Source organism: Misgurnus anguillicaudatus, chromosome 24 (genome assembly GCF_027580225.2).
Source record: "Misgurnus anguillicaudatus chromosome 24, ASM2758022v2, whole genome shotgun sequence".
NCBI classification, from domain to species: Eukaryota; Metazoa; Chordata; class Actinopteri; order Cypriniformes; family Cobitidae; genus Misgurnus; species Misgurnus anguillicaudatus.
In genome coordinates, this window is record NC_073360.2 from 14,153,922 (window position 1) to 14,171,511 (window position 17,590).

At 40.3% G+C, this 17,590-nt stretch overlaps 1 protein-coding gene across 1 annotated transcript in view; it reads left to right on the plus strand.

Annotated features, from left to right (window-relative positions):
* LOC141361441 (calcium-activated chloride channel regulator 3A-1-like) overlaps positions 1-17,590 on the plus strand; it is a 31,202-nt gene that overhangs the window by 6,767 nt on the left and 6,845 nt on the right. The window contains exons 7-10 of the mRNA XM_073862727.1: positions 6,810-7,034; positions 7,137-7,317; positions 7,483-7,589; positions 12,765-12,980. Of these exons, the coding sequence (XP_073718828.1) occupies positions 6,810-7,034; positions 7,137-7,317; positions 7,483-7,589; positions 12,765-12,980 (729 nt within the window). The remainder of the gene's footprint in view (positions 1-6,809; positions 7,035-7,136; positions 7,318-7,482; positions 7,590-12,764; positions 12,981-17,590) is intronic.

A 17,590-nucleotide genomic window follows, 5' to 3' on the forward strand; every position in this document is an offset into this window, starting at 1 on the left:
AGTTCATTCCCTAGTTTGCCGACGTCCGTCTGTGGAGGGAAAAACCCGCTGTGCGCCAGTGCAAAATACGAAATGATACATGCGTCACTGACAAAGTCAATTGCGCTGGGTGCAAGATAGGGCCCATACTGTCAAGCTTACAGTAATGGATTTATACGTCCTAAAACACTTTTTTTCCTAAACTTTGCACTTTACACATAACCTTTACCAGGGACGGACTGGGGCTAAAAAACAGCCCTGGACTTTCTCCCAAATAGGCCCATCATCCGGCCATTCGCCCCTAGCCGTGCGCAACAGACACAAGGATGTCCTGATACTATGCCACAATACTGTCAGACTATCAGACGAGGTTATTTAATATTTTGTCAATGTCATATTACACTATGATGTATAATAAGGCTGTGAAATAATGAATTAATTTTGTCTGTAAAGCTTTAACAAACAGCCACCAGGTCTTTGCCAATTCCACAATACTGAATACAAATATGAAAGACAAGGAAAAACTGCACTCTGATGGAAGACAGACAGAAAGTGCAAGCTAGGATTTTTTGTTTAAACTAAAATTTGGTCATTTATTTAGCCCCCTTTCTTGTATATTAGCACATTTGCGAGTGGTAGCAATGCATGCCTGATATTTTCCTGTTTAATTCAATAGTTTTCATTGTAGCAAAAAATGTGAGCTCACTACAACCTCTCATAGGCCTATACAATAAAGTCAATGATAGAAATGAAAACCAATGCAATACGATGAATGACCACCCACAGACTGTTTTAAATGGGGTTGGAATTTTTTTTTGCTTTGGTGTGTGTGTGTGTGTGTGAGAGAGAGAGAGAGAGAGAGAGAGAGAGAGAGAGAGAGAGAGGCGCGATTTAACAGTGGAAACTTAAAAACAATACGTACTCCGTCATTTTGTTCATATGGGACATCATTCAAACTGCAAAGTGTTTGCTTATATTTGTGTACAGTCGCAATAAAACAAAACATTGTACATTTTGTCAAACTGTAAACTCTTGTCAAACTGTAACCTACAACTGTCATCTAACTAAAATCACACACACACACACACACACACACACACACACACACACACATGTCTCTAAAGGCCCGGGTATACTTTTTTCCGCATCCGCGTCCGGCTCGCGCGCGCACGCGTCCGCGCAGCTTTCCGAGTATAGTCCCCGCGGCTACACGCGGATGGCCGCGTTCGACACTATACGCAATACAAATGATTTCTTATTCAAATTATTAGTCTAACAGGCTCTCAGGGCAGCACTGATTTGGAGACGTTTACAGTACATTAAAACATTAGGATAGGTGAAGAAAAGTAACTGATCCACCATTGCAAACACAGTTTAGAACAAACAACAAGACAACAAAGTCAGTAATCAAACAAACATGCTCCACAGCTTTCTGTTCTTGGAAGAAGTAAAAGTTAAAGAAGAAAAACGATAGTGTGCGTGCAAATGCTGTCTATTTTCTTTTTATAATTGTTTGTAGTGGAGTGTCCTGTCTAAATATTTTCATGTGGATGCACTGTTGTAACGCGGACTGTACGCGCGGTCTCAAATTTTGGGCTGCACGCGGACCCTCATGACGAAAATGACGTCATGCGGACGGCGCGCATATGCGGACGTCCCTAGTATACTTTCGGCTTAACAGTAGTTGCGCATTACGTTAATTTTCATGCAAGTTTTATTTATTTTTATATCGTGTATATTTTATTATAATTGGCAATTGGCACGTGTCCAGCTACTACTGGCACTTACAGGACCTCTTGCTGATGTGAAGTTAACTCTGTCTGTCCCTCATCATGACCAGGCTGTGGATGCTCAGACTCGCGAATTCCGGGAATCCGTGGACCAATCACGGCTAGTAGGCTGACTCTTCTTGCTCGTTTTTTTTTACACGTAGCAGCATATAAGTGATCTTTTCCAGAACGCACAGACTGCCAATCCGTCCCTGACCTTTACATATTTATATACGCCAATGAACATTTTGACTTTATTATGTAACCGTCAAAGCCTGAAAGATCACAGCTCTGCATGTGCACGTTTGTTCCCGTTTAGATGTTATGGACAGCAGACTTTCTTTTGTGTCCCACCAACATATTTTAAGGACTACTAAACAATAAATTGTAATACATTGTGATATTGCTTTATCAGATCCTTGCATATGAGACAGCAGGTGCGCCAAGCAGGTTTCATCACGAGGACTTGTACATGTGTACATGTGTGTTGTCATATATGCCATAATGCATTATAACTTACCATTAAACCTAAATATAGTAGAGATAATAGTTTTATGTGTACTCAGAAGATGTGATTCCCTGTGGGTTGCATGGGTGTTATGATAACGGGTTATAGTGCTATGAGAGGGATTGTTCATTCGCGTTAGTAAATTAAAGCCAAAAATATTCACCAAGTTGTCTACTCTATTTATAATGACAGAGATATTATATTTAATTCATTTTTATGAGACATTATTAATTTCCTGAAATATTAAATACAGTGGACCCAATCCTCAAAGAGAGCTGAGTGGCACCAGTTCGATGAAGACATGAAACAGATCCTGGAAGTGACAGCCAAGGGGGATGTGGGCCATCGACTGTTAACGATGACCACTCTCATAGTGAACATTGCAGCTGAGCGATTTGGATCTGTGACACCCAAACCCACTCCATCGGCATACACTCCAAGCCACAGAGTTAGGAAGATCAAATGTCTCAGGGAAGAACTCAAGCTACTAAAGAGGCAGTACAAGGCAGCAGGGGAAGTAGAGGGAGCTGGCCAAGCAGATCTGAGAGTAATCCTGAGGAAACAACTTTTGACCCTTTGTAGGGCAGAGTACCACAAGAGGAGGCGGAAAGAGAGAGCAAAGAAGAGGGCAGCAAGTTGACCAAGCAGCTCCTTGGCCAAAAGAGGACTGGCCAACTCACCTGCCCCAAGGGCACGATCAACAACCACCTCAAGGCCACCTACTCTGACCCGAACAGAGAACAACCACTAGGGCCATGCAATGCACTGCTGACACCACCCTAGCCCACAGTAGAGTTCAACCTGAAGGAGCCCTGCCAGAGTTAAGTGGAGGAAGTGGTGAGGAGAGCAAGGTCAAGCTCAGCACCAGGCTCAAGCGGAGTGCCTTACAAGGTATATAAGAACGGCCCAAAGCTTCTACACAGACTCTGGAAGGCCCTGAAGGTAATCTGGAGAAGAGGGAGGATTGCCCAGCCATGGAGGTATGCTGAGGGAGTGCACATTCCAAAAGAGGAGAGTACCAGCGGTGCCAGGAGCAAGATGGATTCTCAGAGGGTTGTAGAGGCTCATGGTATGGGCACGCATGAGCTTCAACCGCCTATAAATTGGCTTATGATTCTTGCTATGCTTCTCAATGAATTACAGTGAAAAGCCAGGGGGCGCTCACGGGTAGAAACTTAATATGCGCTGCAGACGAAGAACCAGACACACGCAGCTCCAGGAAATGTCCTAAGGATATATTTATATTGCTGTTCTTCAAACATTTTCAGGTATTTTCATGATAATAAAGAATATGTTTGACGAGTGTTGCTTTTTCAAATGCATGTTTTAAACAACTCAAACCAACAGTGATTCCAGATTGATAAGGACTTAGTGATCAAAAGCCGTAGTACATGAAGTAGCTGTTCATAATATCTGGGTGTGATGGCTACAGCGTCACACAGGAAATTTTTTAATAATTTGTTTTATTTTCGGACCAGGAATACTCTTAAATCTAAAAAGAAAAAAAAACCTAAACGAATGGTTTACAAGTTTAATATGCATTTGTTAAGTAGCAAATGCACACATTTAATCAATCACATAGAAATTAATGCACTTGTAATATGAAGTGGACGCGGGTCCGGATCAAGTTCCCATCGGGTCCGGATCCGGACCGGAGTCCGGACTTTGAGAACCCCTGGTTTAGAGCGAAAGGTGAGCAGCTATCTACGCAGATGGCCGGGACTGCCACGCAGCCTAAGCAACATCGCTCTGTATGGGAACACCAACAAGCTTAGACTTCCTTTAAGCTCAGTCAGGGAGGAGTTCATTGTGACACGGGCAAGGGAACATCTGCAGTACTCTGGATCCAGAGATGCGAAAGTGTCTGGGGCAGGGATTGTCGTCAGGACAAGGAGGAAGTGGAGGGCAGCAGAGGCAGTCCAACAAGCTGAAACTCGGCTGAAGCACAAGGCCATCCTTGGGACAGTAGCGCAAGGCAGAGACGGACATGGAAGCCTAACAGCAACCCGGTACGACTTGGCCAGCGGGAGGGAGCGGGAGAGGCTGGTGCAGGAGGATGTGCATGCTTCGGTGGAGGAGGAGAGAACCAGAAAAGCAGTGGAGACCCGAATCATTCAAAAAATATTTCCGTCAGATTATTTATATTTTTACACAAGCAACACACACCTCTCTGCTACAAATTAACATTTAAAGTTTTTTTTGTAGTACTTACCATTACTGGACAATAACACCAAACATAACAGAAGTGCAAACGTTACAACTTACCCCATAGGTGAGGTTAATTGTAACAGGCAGGGGGTTAGTGTAACACTTGCTAAAAATTAAGTTTGCAGGCAAAATATTTCAATATTATTTTGTCTATATACTTGAAGTGGATATTGTTTATATATCTGTCTATAATAGACATGTATCTACATTATTCATCCCTTATCTAATCATAGTTCAATTATAAATGGATACAAATGTCTAAATATGTGAGAAAAAGCAGCATAATTATGACAAAAATAACAGTCTGTTTAAACCAGACTACAGTCTCAAAATCGAATTCTGAGGCAATGAGAATCAAAGTCAGAGTTTAGCCATTCATTTTATTATAATTTATTTTTATTTATAAGACAGGCACATTTCCTTTAATTGTTAGTAGCCTATTGTGGCCTATTTAAAACAACTTAACGAGCCACACAACATTTAACAAACAAAAAATGAGCAAAAAAGACATTTATCAAACAGTTTGCTTGTATTTTTTGCCTTTCTTTTCTCCTCTTCTTTTTCTATTGCCAGTTTGTTTGATGTGTCTGTGAGAATAGTGCTAATTGTTTTTGTTCCTTCCCTTGACAACACTCTTCCTTTGCCCTGCCTTTGGGAAGGGCCTGATCGTAACTGGGCTAAATACAGGATTGAGTGCAGAGGGCTCAGGAAACAGCACAGCAGTAGGCACAGAGGGTGTAGGTGTCAGTGCAAAAGAAAAAATCGCTGCAAAAAACATAACTTTGGTTTTGGTAACTTACACACCCAACTCAGAAACCCCCAAAAAATATGAGGAAAACTTTACTTACATGACACGAAAACACTCTTTCTTCAATAACTCTTTGGAAAATCATAAAACTTTTCCAAAAATTTGCAGGTGCCGGTGTTCTGGCAGCGTGAAGATAAATAGTGGAAAAAAATCGCTCAAGCATGTGCAACAATGTAAACGGTCCATGTTACAACTAACCCTGTGTTAGTTTTTGCCCCGCGCACCCCTACTAACAATTTATATGAGAATTTAAATTTATACGAGTCAGACTGTACTTTTCATTATACATTATAAGTCAGTTTTACTTTCCAGATGTATCATGCATGCTTGTAGTCTATCTTATTTGTGTGTTTCATATACAAAATGTGTGAGTGCATTGGGTTTGTTACATCCCTGCTGGGGGGTCCAGCTGAGACCGGCATGGGATGGTAGCTGGTTTTAGCTGGATTAAGGTGGTTTATGCTGGTCCTCCCAGCTGACAAACTGGTCATGCTGGTGGGCCAGCTGGTGTTCCAGTCTGACCAGCTAAGTCCAGCTAGACCAGCTTAAAAAGTGACCAAAACACAGCTGGACCAGCTTCATACAACAGCAAAACCAGCTAAAACCAAGCTGGAGACCAGCTAAAACCAGCTCACCAGTTTATGCTGGTCTTAGCTGGATTTTTCAGTAGGGATGCCAGGTGTGCTTGTTTGTTTGTTTGTTTGTTTGTTTGTTTGTGTGTGTGTGTGTGTCCGTGCGTAGCCTATGTGGGATGGCAGTGGATCGTGGGTTAAACTCAAAATGACAAATTTTTCAATTGGACATTTGAAAACTTAGCATAATATTATTCACAGCTAGTATTACTGTTAACCAGAAAAAGGCAAAAATATAGACCTTGTATTGCAAAATGTGTAATGACGGTAAACTAAAAACGCCACGGCTTCAGTTTGCAAAGCAATTTTGAATTATAAACAGGGGACAACTAATATTAGCTCATTTAAGACGCCAAATATTCTTAGATATTTTGCAGACATGCCTGCACTCATACAGGCTAGAATACAAATTAAAACATTAGCGAAAATACCTTCTGAGTTTCCACACTGGATATTTTATGAAACAATGATTTTAAGTTTGCAGCTGCCTCTGGGTGACCTGTAGCACAGGCGCTCGCGCTTTCCTCCACTCTGACTTTACTCCACTGGCAGTTACGACACATGCACAGAACAGCAAAGCTAATCAAATGCTTCCAAAACTTGTCATTCTTTTTCATCTAAATGTCTTGCATTTTGCGTTATTTTAATTATTATCTTCAAATAAATTGTTTATACAAATAAATAAAACTTCAGAAAAATATATTTGATAGTTTGGTAGAAATATAAAGACTAATTTTAGGGGGGCAAAGATGACAGACAAGGTGGCTGGAGCCCCCCTAAAAAGGGTCTAGGACCGCTCCTGTTTTATGCATTGTATATTAATGAACCAGAATCAAATTGACAAACTGCTTTGAAACCCAAACATTAAATTTGATTGACACATTTAATTTGAATTCATTTTCAAGGGCTCTAGGATTCTTCGACAGTGGCAAGCCGCCACACATTTCCTGCAGTACATCATCGAAGATCAAGCCTATGTGGGAATCGTAACCTTTAGCAGTGAAGCTTACATTCTTAAAAAATTGACTCGCATTGACAATGAGGCCACAAGAAAGGAGCTGATCAAATCATTGCCAACCGGAGCAGGTGGATCAACAAACATCTGTAAAGGCCTCTTTAAAGGCTTAGAGGTGCCCTGTTAGTTGTATTCATATACATTTTGTATTGTTGGTGATGTGTAAAGTATAAATGTTCAATGTCAGTGCTCTGCATTTCTTTTTTCAAACCATCAGGTACTTAAAGCGGACAATTTGGATGTATTAGGAGATGAAATTATATTTCTCACTGATGGTGAGGTGTCAGATGACCTCAATACTTGTGTTCAAGGTGCAATACAAAGTGGTGCCATTATACACACGATAGCTTTGGGTACAGCTGCTGCCCAAGCTCTGAAGCACATGGCAGACAAGACTGGTAAGTGACACAGCACAAACATTTGAAGTTCACTCAAGCATATAGTAGTCATAGGTGTTGTTCATCAACATTAATAAGTATAAAACATATCCTGTAAGTGTTAGTTTATGTTAGTGTGAGTTTATCCAATGCTAATTTCTGCTATATGTTTCATGTTGAAAATAGGAGGGAAATTTATCATAGCCACTGATGATTTAACCTCCAATATGTTAGTGGATGCATTTGCTTCACTTACAATACCAACTGGAGACTACACAAAAGAACCAGTTCAGGTTTGGTAAAACATTCTTCATTACCCATTTCATTATCTCGAGTGTGTCACTAAGGGGTCGTTTACAACAGTGCCGCCTGCAGCCGTACGGCTGTATGCACTGTGCGTTCCATAAGAGGGCACTAATGCGGTTTAAATTTTTTACATATTTAGGACCCGAGCACCGAAAGGTGTTAAGTCCTATTGTTTTTCTAAGAATTTATAACTTTGTGTCCCTTAATATGCTCGAAAACTTTTGATTTGGTACAGACATCAGAGTTGTGTGACATTAGGCTCGGGCAAAGGCTGGAACACCGATGTGGCAGGGGGGCTCAGTAGCGCCCCTGTAATGCAAAAACAAATATTTGTTCATAGATCATGCAAACATATACGCACATGTACAAAAGTTGGTACACATTTAGATCTCATTGGCCCGAACAACTTTCGCTTAAAACCTATTAGCTCCGCCCATCAGGAAGTTGGCAATTTTTTATATTTTTAAAGTGCATGTGGTGAACTTTTAAATACTCCTCCTAGGGAATTTATGCAATTCACACCAAACGTGGTGAACATGATATTGAGAATTTGCACTTGTTAAGTTGCGAACGGATTTCTGCTATCTCGAATGCTGCGTCAAACTTTATATTTATTTTCAGGCATATTTCAGGCTAACAGTTGCATGCTGTCAACTTTTAAATACTCCTTCTATGGGATTCATGCGATTGTCACCAGACTTAGTGAACATAATGCAGAGACATTGGACTTGGACGGATTTTTGATATTTTGAACGCTGTTGCCATGGCATCGCGTCAGTGTTTGCTTTTATTTCAGGCATATTTAAGGCTCTTGATTAACTTGAAATTTGCCACACACATCACAGGGGTGTCTATTGAGTGGCTCACTAGTGGCCCGTTCATCTAAAATGTTAGGGGTTACTTTTACCTGCAGTCGCCAAATGGGTCAGTAGCGACATAAAATAGTCCACCGATATTTACTCACTTGATGCACCGTGCATTGTTTTCTGGGAGGCACCGTATAGCAATAAAAAGACGTGCGAGAGCCCGCCATCACTGCTTGCAGCTATTTTTATATATTTTTTAACACTTTTGGGGACTTTGGGTGCCTTAACATGCTTGCAAACTCTTGAAATTTGGCACAGACACCAGAGTCATTGGTCATTAGGACCGGGCAAAGGCTGGAACACGGCCGTGGCAGGAGGGCTCTGTAGCACCCTCTGTAATGCAAAAACAAACATTGGTGCACAGAGCGGGCAACATGTACGCACATGTACAAGAGTTAATATGTATATAGATCTCATTGAGCCGAACAACTTTCGCACTGAAACCTATTAGCTCCACCCAACAGGAGGTCGGGCATTCTGGATTGTTTTCAAAAGTGCATGCGGTGAACTTTTAAATACTCCTCCTAGGGAATTCATGCAATTGACACCAAATGTGGTGAACATAATGTTGAGACATTGTACTTGCTAAATTTCTAAGGGATTTTTGATATGTTGAACGCTACACCATGGCGAGGCGACTAATGTATGGCGAAATCAGAGAAACAGGAAGCGTCATATATATAAGGCAAAAAATGCCTTATTCTGATGAGGTAATGAGAGCCATCATGGCTTCCTCTGCTGGCCTGCAGAGGCTTCACCCACATACAAATACACGCCTGCGTGTGCAGCAGGCACTTATTTTGACAAAACACAAGCAACACACATAACACTCTGAACACATATTTTGAATTTGTGCCCTTGGAACAGCAGTCATGAGCGGCCACTGTACTCGTTGTTATTTGGAAGCCTTCTTCTAGGAGTCACCCAGCCATTGGATTCATCTTGATATAACGATTTGTCCATTATGCGAAGGGACCTGTCATTATCCACTGATAGTGCAAGCTTGTGATCGGTGGATGTACGAGCAAAAATTAATTGGTCTAGCTTTTCACTTGAACATGTTGCTGAAGCACTTACAACTTTTGATGCAAGATAATCTTGAAACTGAAGTTTGGTGCCATACTGCTCTTTTACAAGTAACTGACTTTCACATGGCCAAAAGAAACTGGGGCGACCACTCTTAAGTATAGAGGAATTAAAAACTTCTACATGAGCAGGTCAATGAGCACCTCCAATACACACGTCTCCAACATCAACCCATCCAAGATCAAATTTTTGGGCAAAGGGAGCATCATGTGGTCCATTAATCTGATGGCGGACCTTGTGGACCCTATGTCCCTGCCTCATTCTACCTAATGTCCCTGCCTCATTTACAAAACAAAATGATAACGATTGGTTAGATATGATCTAAACCATGCTAGCGCCTGACCACTGATGCCAACATAGTTTTCTAGTCTATTGAGTAAGATTGTGTGATCTATTGTGTCAAAGGCTGCACTAAGGTCTAGTAATATAAGGATTGAGATTTCACCACGATCGGATGTTAAAAGAAGGTCATTTGTAACTTTAAGCAGTGCTGTCTCTGTGCTATGGTGGGGCCTGAATTCTGATTGGAACTTTTCATACGTACTATTATTCACTAAGAATGAACATAGCTGACTTGCCACTACCTTTTATAATATTTTGGAAAGAAAAGAGAGATTTGAGTTATTAAGATCTCCCTGGTCAAGGTGTGGTTTTTTTAATGAGCAGTCTAATAACTGCTAGTTTGAAGGCTGTTGGAACATGCAATAGTTTTAGTGATGAGTTAAAAATATTTAATACTGGGTCTGACACCACAGGGAATACCTCTTTTAGTAATTTTGTGGGAATGGTTTAATATACAGGACAATGATTTGTATGAAGTTACTAATTTAGAGAGCTCCTCTATTGTAGTAGCCTTAAATGACTCAAGATGTTTGTATGGTAATCTAGTATTAAATGTACTACTGGGTAGAGTGGTGGCTCCTTGCCTAGCTACAATGTTTTCACTAATAACCGTAATTTTGTTAGTAAAGAAGTTCATGAAGGCTTTACTACTGTGTTGAAATTTAGTATCGGTTTCTATTTGTTCTTTGTTTCTGGTCAGTTTCGCAACTGTACTAAAGAGGAAACGCGGGTTATTATGATTTTCTTTAATGAAGTTGCTGAGATAGGTAGATCTGGCAGTTTTTATAGCCTGTCTGTAGTGTTGAACATTTTCTTTCCATGCTGCACACCATACCTTTATCTTTGTGCTTCAATAATGTTGTTCCATTTTTCTAGCTACCTTTTTAAGGGCTGCAGTATGATGGTCATACCATGGAGCTGGCGTTTTTTCTTTAATTATCTTTTTCCGAATGGGAGCAACGGCTTCCTAGCCTGGCTCCACCCTCCTACGTGCTTCCGCTTAATTTTCATTTCGCTTCAGTACTACGTCTGGGACTGCTGTGGAGAGTTTCGTTTTCTTCGTTTCTTTCGTTATCTGATGCATGTTTCATCTGGGACAGGTCCGGAAGAGTGCTAATAAAGCTATCTTTAGTGGTGGAAATTATTGTTCTGGCTAATCGGTAGCATGTTGTGGACTGTGTGATCCTATTTAAGAGTATGGTGTACGAGACAATGCTGTGGTCTGAAACAGCATCGCTCTGAGGTGATATTTTGATGTCATTAATATTGAGCCCAAGTAACAGAATTAAGTCTAATGTGTGTTTACGGGTATGCGTGGGCCCTGACACATTTTGTTTAATACCGAGAGCATTTAGAACATCTATAAACGCTAGTCGTAATGCATCTTTTGTGGTATCAACGTGGATATTAAAGTCCACAACGATAAGAGCTTTATCTACAGTGACTACTAGCTCAGACAGGAAATCTGCTATTTCTTTAACAAAGTCTGTGTGGTGACCTGGAGGTCTGTAGATAGTGGCTAAGATGAATGAAAGCTTTTTGTTATTACGATCGGTTAGTTCCACAACATTCTTTCAAATGAATTAAATTTTAGCTCAGATTTATGGTTTACTTTGAATAATTTATTGTAGATTGCAGCTACACCACCCTCTTTCCCCTTTAAGCGACGTCGTGCTTATAATAATAGTCTTGTGGGGTGGATTCATTTAAACTAATGTAATCATCTGCTTTAAGCCAGGTTTCTGTTAAGCAGAGCACATCTAAGTTTTGGTCTGTAATATTTCATTGATAATAGGTTCTTTATTGGTAAGCGATCTAATATTAAGGCGGCCGAATTTTAACATTTGAGTTTTATCTGTTAATGTATTGTTTTCAAATTTTATATTAATAAGATTTGTACAAAAGGAGGTAAACGGTGCTCTGTATTTGTTTGTTCGAGGAACAGACAAAGTCGAAATGTGTTAATACTCTGGTAAGATAAACTCTATGTGCTGGGATATATGTGATCTTGACATGTCAAGGCAGCTAACAGATGGACGGGTAAGCCGATCTGTCTGTTTCCTGACCTGGGCCCTAGATAGTCAGACAATATCACAAGTAAGACTATTGGTCAGATTTCTAGAGAATATAGCACTTCCTTCCCGGGACGGACGGAGGCCATTTCTCTTTAGCAGGTCAGGTCTCCCATGGAAATGCTTCCAATTGTCTAACAACCCTATGTTATGCTGTGGGCACCACTTTGAAATCCAGCCATGAAGTAACACTAATCTACTAAGTAGGCGGGGAGAGGACCAGAGCCTGTTACATTGTCTGACATTGTTTTTGCAATTTCACACACCTCTTTAATAGCATCTTTGGTGATCTCCGACTGGCGGAGTCTGGTGTCATTCGTGTCAACATGGGGGATACAATTTGTCAGTGCTCGTCTAAAACCTTGCCAAGGCTGCATGATGAAGCTGGATGACTGCAACCACATGGAGTACCTTGTACAACTAAAGCACTAAAGTAATATGGCCTACTTCCTCTTAAACCAGGAAACAATAGGAAAACTATGGAAAAGTAAAACAAATATCAAAATAAAAGTCCTTCTTTAAACCACAGTTTAAAGTCCAGCACAGCCTGTGAACTTTAATCCCGTCAAAATCGGTATATAGAATATCAGACGTTGTGGGGGACATGCTGAAACTCAAGCACTTTTCGAACGAGATTAGTTTTCCAAACAATGTTTAAGCCCACGTTTACACTACATATTTCAAGTGACTTTCAAGTGATTTTTTTTCATGGGGCACAAAATTGAAATCAGGCATCAGTGTGAATCCAGTCTTATATTATGTGTGTTAATGCTCTCATTTTCTTTCTTGGTTGCAGCTTGAGAGTGCTGGAATAAGAACAGCTGGCTGGTTTAATGGAACTGTATCAGTGGATCCGACTGTTGGTAACAAAACCAGCTTTTTAATCATATTTGAAAGTAGTTTATCCACTGCTTACATACAGTCGCCAAGTGGGTACATCTACAGTTTGAGTGATATGATTTCAGATACAACAGCGAAGACAATCACACTAAAAATTCCAGGAACTGCCGAGGTATGACTTTTACTGTACATCGTCAGGAAAAAAATGTTACAAAATTGGCCCTATCTGTCACTGAGGCTTTACCTTTGTACTTAAAGGGTGGGTTGCACCAACAAGGATTAAATTAAGCAAAGTTTAGAGCTAATCTATGGTTTGTTGATGTCAGTTTAATTTTAATTCGAGTTGTGTTGCACCACTTAAATTTTTTTTTTTTTTACGATTGGTTAAGCACAATTTTGAAAACAAGGCCCAGTTTGTTAAAACACTACACACAATTAACACACCAAAGTAGCACAACACTTTTGCAAAATCATTTGCAAAATGGAACACTTTTGTCAAAACTATAGACAACTTTATAAAAACAATATTTTGTTACCATACGAAACACACACATTTCATATGACTTTAGTTTTTTTGAACCAGTTACACACTGCTGTTGCTAACCTAAAACACGTTTAGCAAGTCTAAAGTCCTGTAAATGAAGTACACAGAGAAAGTGCAACTATGTTCACCAAACACTACACACACTCTAAAAACAAACAGTGCTATATAGCACTAAAAGTGGTTCTCAGCTCCTGCTTCAGGTCTTCCTCTGTCTCTTACTCTACCTTCTTCTCTTCCTCGTTGTACTCCGCTCACCTTCACTCTTCTTTTGACTCTTTCCATTTTGGTTGAAGGCAGGTGAACCTACCTGCTGCATTTTTATAGTGCTTAAACCTGATTGGTGTGTCCACAATTAAGCAATCATGTGTTTGTGTACCTGATGGCTGTGATTAATAGATTGGCTCATAGGTGTGGTCATTTGACTGTCAGTGACATCCTCATATACGTCTGTGTCTGATGTATACAACTGTGTTTAGTGTTTTGCAAATCACTGTCTGTAATGTTTTGCAAATAGGGTTCATTAGTGTTGTAGTTCTTTTTAAAGGTCTTGGTCTCATCTTGGAATCGACCGCTTTTTTACTCGGTCTCGTCTTGGTCTCAGACAAAGAGGACTCGGAATTTTGTTTCAAAACCGGTCAAGACCACAACTGATGGCACATCACGAATTTATTTTTTATCGTTTATTTTATGCAGTTTATTCAGGTTTGGCATATGACATTGGCATTGTTTAAGTATTGTTTAAGTTTCTCCCAATGACAATTTTTCTAATTTTATTACTAAAAACACCTGCATTGTGTTAAGTGGATGGAAAGCCATGGAAAGACAGCTCAGAATAAATGGTTAAGTTGATTTCAGCTCTTTATCAAAATGTCCCCACAAGGTCACAAAAACACTGGTATTCCTATCTTTATGGGGACAATTGGTCCCCACAATGTGATAATCAACGTGTATTGATCGCCATTCTGATATTACTGATCTTCTCAAAGAAAAAGGTTGCAAACTCATTGCATTTGTTGTCAGCATGATTTGGGGGGTTTGTTAGTCTCTCTACAGTAGCAAAAAGAGTTTGAGTGTTGTCTGTGTTGTTGTTTATAATATTGGAGAAGAAGGTCTGTCTAGCTGTGCCTAGTTCTACATTGAAAGCACGAAGACTGTCCTTATAGATGCTATAATGTACTTCTAGTTTTGTTGTCCGCCACATACGTTCAGCTTTTCTGCATGTTCTTTTCATGCGCTGTACTGCTGTTGGGTTTCTCCAGGGTGCTTTACGTCTGCCAGTGATCATCCTGACCTTTACTGGAACTATACCATCAATGGCATTCTTAACTTTTATGTTAAAGTTTTCAAAGAGAACATCAACAGAGTCAGATGATATTGGCAACATTGATATAGCATTCATAAATACCTCACTGGTGTTTTCATTTATGAACCTTTTTTTGACATAGACAGATCTAGCATCAGTGGCAGGACAGATCAATAAATCAAAGTAAACACAGAAATGGTCAGATAGCGCTTCATCCTTGTTAACAGTGGATGAAATGTTTAGACCCTTGCTAATAAGCAGAACAAGAGTGTGTCCATTGTGTGTAGGACCTTGCACGTGCTGGGTCAGATCAAAAGTGTTTAAAACATTTAACAGTTCAATCGGAGTATTGTTTTCTGCATTGTCTATATGAATATTGAAATCTCCAGCAATACCAAAATAATCAAATTCAGAGGAAATTGTTGATAAAAGTTCTGTGAATTCATCAACAAATGCTGAGGTGTATTTGGGAGGTCTATAAATAATTGTAAATAGAGTGCGTGGTGTGCCTTTTAAAGCTACACTGTGTACTTTTTTGAGTTAATTCTTAGCAAAACCCCATGTTTTCTTTCAAAAGCATGTGCTCATTCATGTGTAATTACTTCCAACCACTAATCAAAGTATTCTGCTTCAGAATCTGCTATTTAAAATACATACGGTCGAGTCGCTCGACTGGCTAAATTCATGTTGTGCCTCCATCTTTGAAATGCATTCGCCGACGAGGGACATTCCTGAAATTCAAGCTCCGCCTTTCGCGCTTTCAGACTACACTCACGCTGGCCGCTAGCTGAGGCCTCCCGGGGTTGCATGTGTAGGCGGTATACGTCATCAAGACAGTCTTATTTCAGAATATTAACAATTACAAAGCTGACAATTATTCTTAGGTAATTGTAAATGGATGTAATATGCTTATGACTTGCGAATGTAATGCTCAGTTAATTTAAATAAACCAGGCTTGATGACGTATGCAGCCGGCATATGCGACCTGTGTAAACTGAATCCTTCGGATTCAACAACAGCTCCACACCGTGATGATCCCGCGATCTAATGCTTTGATTTGAGGCAGATTTGAAAGCCTGTTGAAGACCTATTTTCGAGGACATTAAAACAAGTCGCCAAGGAAGCAAAAAGAGGATTTAAAACGACAACGCGACAGGAAAAACAACAAGACCAAAGTCAATATTGGAGTAATGTCTATACAGTCTATGTTGTAAAATGGAAGTTTTATCGTTCTTTGGCTAATTATAGCATGGTTATGCATAACACTTGTTAGTGTAAACACGCATGTGGTTTAATGTGTTCAAACAGCCACACGTCTCTCCACCCATTTATGTAATCTGAAGTACTGAGATAAATGTTTTTCATCTTTTCTGACCTCTAGCACAAACACACGGTGACAGCCCTATTTTTAGCCTTTCATTGATAAAACTAACGCCGCTGATCTGCGCGTCTTTCGTTTTACAAGCGTGTGAAAGTTGAGTGATCTTATTTCACCAATATCAGAGAAAGCTCTTAAATATACACGGACATGTAACATGTTTACTTAAAACATAAGCATTGGACTCTGACATAATATTAGTTCGCGTCCATTTAAACACGTCATTACTCCCGCTCATGATTAAATGACAGGAGAGGGACTCGTCCACAGACCATCTCCTCAGTAATCTGGAGAGAAGCGATCGAAAATGGACAAAAAGAGACGGATTTAAACACCAGGTGTAAACGTGATGTGTCTCTCTCGTCCACTTGTGATCCGATCAACGAAAACACATCTTAATACCAAGTGTAACAGCCCCTGGGATATTTTTCCTCGCGTCGATGAAAAAGGAGTGTCTAAGCTACGTTTATGGTTGCTTTTTGTATGTGATTTTAAGCGGACATATCATGAAAATCAGACTTTTTCCATGTTTAACATAAATCTGTGCGCTTTGACGGATCACAGGCAAAGGACATTGCAAATTGTTCTTTTTTTTCATTGCTTTTGCTTTGTAGCTACTGGAAGCCATGTTAACCTTGCCATGACACGGCCACCGTACTAGTTAAAACACGTTCCGAATGGGGGGGGGGGGGGGGCTAGAAAGTAATATTCAGAATTTCACCGCTAGACGGGAGTAGATCCTACACAGAGGAGCTTTAAAGTCACAAATACACATATATTCAAAAGACTGGTTATCACCAAGTAACACTTGCTTGCATTGAAAGGCATCTTTGAATAAAGCCCTGTATCAATCTCAGAATGATGTCTCATAGGCAGTAGATAAGATAGAATTGCCGTGTGGCTGGAGAGGGCCTTCATCTTTCTATCCCATATCAGGACAGCAATAGGGAAAGCTAAAGGGACATTTGGCTCCCGCTTGTTCTGAAAACATTTATGATTGTTACTGCTTTCGTAGCTGGGACCCAACACATATCAGTTACCAGTGCTGTTTGCAGATGAGGGCTGGTGTGATCATTGACGTTGAGGCAGAGGTTGGAGTGCTCTCTAAGATGGAGGGGGAGGGCAGGCTGGGCCCGAAGGCTTTGGTGGTCGAGGAGCCCGCCGTTTCTTGATATTTGGGGACTCGCAGCAATAGAGTGGGAGAGCTTTGTTCCAGCAAATACCAGTTTCTCCATTTTCCCTGAAAAATCCTGTGGTCACTTTGGACGTTTAGTAGTGGACTGGCAGACTCAGCTGATGGATGATGCATGAAGAAAAAGATATTGTCTTTAAGCAACCTAGCACCTAGTTTGTTTGGGTGGATACCATCTGTGTTAAAAAGTTGCCTTTGATTCCAGAAGATATTGAAATTGTCAATATAATTCAGTCCTCTCATGGTGCAGGTTTTTTGCAGCCCTGAATTTAAACTTAGTAGCCAAGAAAACATATTTGTTCCTCGGGCTGGGAGAGGTCCATTGATGAATGATTGAACTTTCATTTTTGCAAGTGTTTCAAAAA